General features: G+C 55.4%; 2 protein-coding genes across 2 annotated transcripts in view; both read right to left on the bottom strand.

Annotated features, from left to right (window-relative positions):
- The window catches only part of LOC144950362 (POU domain, class 3, transcription factor 2-B-like), a 65,388-nt gene extending 63,120 nt beyond the window's left edge, over window positions 1–2,268 (bottom strand). Inside the window, exon 1 of the mRNA XM_078880477.1 lies at window positions 1,730–2,268. Within this exon, the coding sequence (XP_078736603.1) occupies window positions 1,730–2,193 (464 nt within the window). The 5' untranslated portion in view covers window positions 2,194–2,268. The remainder of the gene's footprint in view (window positions 1–1,729) is intronic.
- Window positions 2,269–2,289: 21 nt separating this feature from the next.
- On the bottom strand, window positions 2,290–3,870 carry LOC144950361 (uncharacterized; the record flags this gene model as incomplete). Its single annotated transcript, XM_078880476.1, has 1 exon — window positions 2,290–3,870. A coding segment is annotated over exon 1 (1,581 nt), but the record flags the coding sequence as incomplete, so codon positions are not given.
- Window positions 3,871–4,296: the final 426 nt, after the last annotated feature.

The raw sequence follows: 4,296 nt of genomic DNA, 5'->3' as shown, positions 1-4,296 counted from the left end.
TCACATAGAAATTACACACACACATATATATAGACACACACACACACTCACACAGAAACGACACACACATACATACACACACACAGACTCACACAGAAACGAGACACACACACTCACATAGAAATGGCACACACACACAGACACACACAGACACGACCCACACATATACATACACATACGGGCATCCTTGCCAACTGCAGGCGCGCACACAGAGACACACACACACAGACACGCAGACAACACAAGGCAAAGATCACCCGTGTAGCCTACACAGACTGTTGGGGCAAGTGGTGCTGGCCACCCACCCCCTCGTGTGCCGTGCCGGCCTTCATTGGTGCTCGCTAACAGCACTTGCCACCTACACACAGACAAGACAAAGGCCCCCCGTACAGCCTACACGGACTGTTGGGGCAAGTGCTGTTAGTGAGCAGCACCTATGAAGGCCCGGGCCGTCTTTGTCTCCCCGGTGGCGATGTTTGCACATCGTACCCAGGTACTGATTTGAGGCCGAGTCGACCTAGGGGAGGTCGTGAGCGCAGCCCGTTGACCGCAACACTGACCCATACGCATAGACACACGTACATATACATACGTGCAGACACACATACATAGACACACACACACATATATGTACATACACACAAAACAAATTCACACACGAATATACAAACCACATACATACAGACACACACACACAGACACACGTACACACGCACAGACGCACATACAGACACACACATACAGACACACACACACACGCACAGACACATAGACAGACACACGTACAGACACACATACAGACACACACACACGCACACGCACAAACACATAGACACACACAGACACACATACAGACACACACATACAGACACACACACACGCACAGACACATAGACACACACAGACACACGTACAGACACACATACAGACACACACACATACAGACACACACACACACGCACAGACACAGACACACGTACAGACACACATACAGACACACACACATACAGACACACACACACACGCACAGACACATAGACAGACACAGACACACGTACAGACACACATACATACAGACACACACGTACAAACATACTCAGGCATCCATACGTACAGACACACAGCCACTTAACATACGCGCGCAGACACACTTGAAAACGACACTCACAAAACACACACACACACACTACAAAACTACACTACACACACACACCACAAAGACACACACACACACACGCTAAAACTACACACACACACGCACAAACACCGACCCACCCGACACACGCCATTGCAGTGAAAGTCCAATGATCCCCGGAATGCCATCAATAATCTCGCTGCACCGAATCGAGTCCACGAAAAACCCAAAACCGCACGGTCGCTGTCTGTACAAATCCCCCACATCGTCTCTCATCCTCCTTCTCGTCGTGGTCGTCGTGGTCGTCGTCCCATCATCGACTCATCTCACGACGACGATGGTATCGTTTCTGGGCACAACATCACCGGATGGTGCTGGTGGTGATGCAGTTGATGCTGCTGCTGCTGATGATGCTGCTGCTGCTGATGTTGTTGTTGTTGATGGTGGTGGTGGTGTTGATGCCGTCCGTGGTTTGATTCAGGACTCCCAATTTCTTGGTAACCACCACCACCTCCTCCTCCATTGCTGCTGCCACCACCACCACCGCCTCCACCACCACCACCACCGCCACCACCACCACCGCCAACCACGGACCCATTCTCCTCCCCGCCGGGCGTGAGGCTCAGAGGTGGCGTCATCCTCTTCTCTTTCTGCCTCCTGTTACAGAACCAAACGCGCACCACCTCCTTCTCCAGCTGCAGGCTGTCTGCCAGCGCGGTTATCTCTTGCGCGGCTGGCTTGGGACACTTGAGGAAGTGATTCTCGAGGGCGCCTTTCACCGTCACCTCGATCGAGGTCCTCTTCTTTCGCTTGCGACCTTGCGCCGCGATCTTATCGATGCTGCTGGGGCTGCCCGTGGCCGAGTCGGCCTCTTCCAACCACTTGTTGAGCAGCGGCTTGAGCTTGCACATGTTCTTGAAGCTCAGCTGCAGCGCCTCGAAGCGGCAGATGGTCGTCTGCGAGAACACGTTGCCGTACAGGGTGCCCAGAGCGAGACCCACGTCCGCCTGCGTGAAGCCCAGCTTGATGCGACGTTGCTTGAACTGCTTGGCGAACATCTCGAGGTCGTCCGAACTCGGCGTTTCGTCGTCCGACGCGCCGCCACCACCACCACCACCTCCTCCACCGCCACCTCCACCACCTCCTCCGTCTCTCGCATCCAACATCCCGCTCGGATGCTGCAGCAGCAGCAGAGACGTGGAGGAGGTGGAGGAGGTGGCCAGGGGGTTGCTGGACGTCGAGTTGATGGTGCCGGCGGCTACAGCCGCTGATGTTGCAGCAGCAGCCGCCGCTGCTGATGCTAATGATGATGATAATGATGATAATGACGATAGTCCACCACCATCCACCACGGACATGGAGCCGTCATTGTGGATCAGAGGATCACGCAAAAGTGCCACCACGGGGCCTGCCAGCTGCAGCTGCTGCTGCTGTTGCTGCTGATGATGCTGCTGCTGTTGGAGGTGGTGATGCTGTTGCTGATGATGATGCTGTTGCTGCTGCTGCTGATGGATAGGCTGATGCTGATGTTGCTGCTGATGGAGATGCTGCTGCTGCTGCTGATGGTGGAGGTGGTGCGGATGATGGTGGGCTGCGTGGATGGACGGGTGGATATGTCGCGGTGTTTGGTGGTGATGTTGTTGTTGTTGTTGATGGTGGTGGTTGGTGGGTGACGATGTGGGCGACGATGTTGATGATCCGGACACAACCGCGGCCGCCACCGCAGCCGGAATGAATCCAGGGTGAGCGTACACCTGCAATGCTGGGTGAGGCAGAGGAACACCACCAACACCACCACCACCTCCACCACCACCACCACCTCCACCACCGCTAGCAGCAGCTATGGGCGAGAGAGGCGTCGCGTGTGCGTGCTGATGATGATGCTGATGATGATGATGTCCCGAACTGTCCCACGAGTGATGCTCGTGTGGCGAATGCTGCTGCTGCTGATGTTGTTGTTGGTGATGGTGGTGTTGAAGTAAAGCGCTCACTGTGACGCGCTGGTGGTGGAGATTAGTCGTTGCTGATGCTGCTGCTGATGCTGCTGCTGCTGCTGCAGCTGCCAAGCTATTTGACAGCTCCTCCACGCACGGCTTCACATCCGGACTACTGACGGGGCTGGGTGCAGCGTTGATCCACGTGTCACCCACTGGACCACCGCCACCACCGCCGCCGCCGCCACCAGCTGATGATGACGAGGACGATGATGACGAGGAGGACGATGATGACGACGGACCTGCTCCACCAACACCCAGAGCGGCGGATGACGCCGCTGATGATGACGACGATGAAGACGAGGACGACGAAGGTGTCGGAGGCGGTGGTGGTTGTTGTTGTTGCGGACCAGCCGATGACGATCTCTGGAGATCGTCGACTGCGGCCAAGGGCATCTTCACATCCCGGCTGATCGAAGACCAATGCTGCTGCTGATGCTGCTGATGATGCTGCTGCTGTTGCTGCTGCTGCTGCTGCTGATGATGATGATGATGATGTTGGTGGTGGTGCTCGAGATCGGACACTTTACTTTCACGTCGCCCATTCGAAGCCGACCACGAGATCGGTGAGGATCCTTCCACGAGGCCTGCCTTGGCGTTTGAGGTCCACGAAAGCCTCTCCATCTCGTGCTGGTGCTGCTGCTGCTGCTGCTGATGGTGGTGCTGGTGTTGAGGCTGCTGCTGCTGCTGATGTTGCTGATGATGCTGCTGTTGCTGCTGTCCCAATGTTGCTGCTACCATTGCAGCCGCATCCCAAATCGGATGCTGATGATGCTGCTGATGCTGCTGCTGATGATGATGCTGCTGCTGACTATGATGTTGCATTCCGTGTGCCGGTGCCAATGCGATCAAATCGGACGATGCCGCTGCTGCTGCTGATGTCAGAGCAGTATCAGCGGTAAAGAGTCCAACGCAGCCTCCACTTGGTAGGATCTTGGTGATGGGCCTGTACGCAAGTCCCTGTTGTACTACCACTGAGCTGTGGTGTTGATCTTCGGATGTTGAGCCGATCAGGTTGTAGCCCGGGTAAATGTTAGATGTTGTAGTAGCCATGCATACACGCATCTACTTACATGCATGGACACGGCACCGATGCTAATTTGCCGGACGTAACAACACACGGGTAACGTGTGCACACACGTGTGTGTGCACACACATGTGTGTGTG

The sequence above is a fragment of the Lampetra fluviatilis genome, chromosome 57, assembly GCF_964198595.1.
Source record: "Lampetra fluviatilis chromosome 57, kcLamFluv1.1, whole genome shotgun sequence".
Lineage (NCBI taxonomy): Eukaryota > Metazoa > Chordata > Hyperoartia > Petromyzontiformes > Petromyzontidae > Lampetra > Lampetra fluviatilis.
This window is presented reverse-complemented; position numbering and strand designations above follow the sequence as displayed.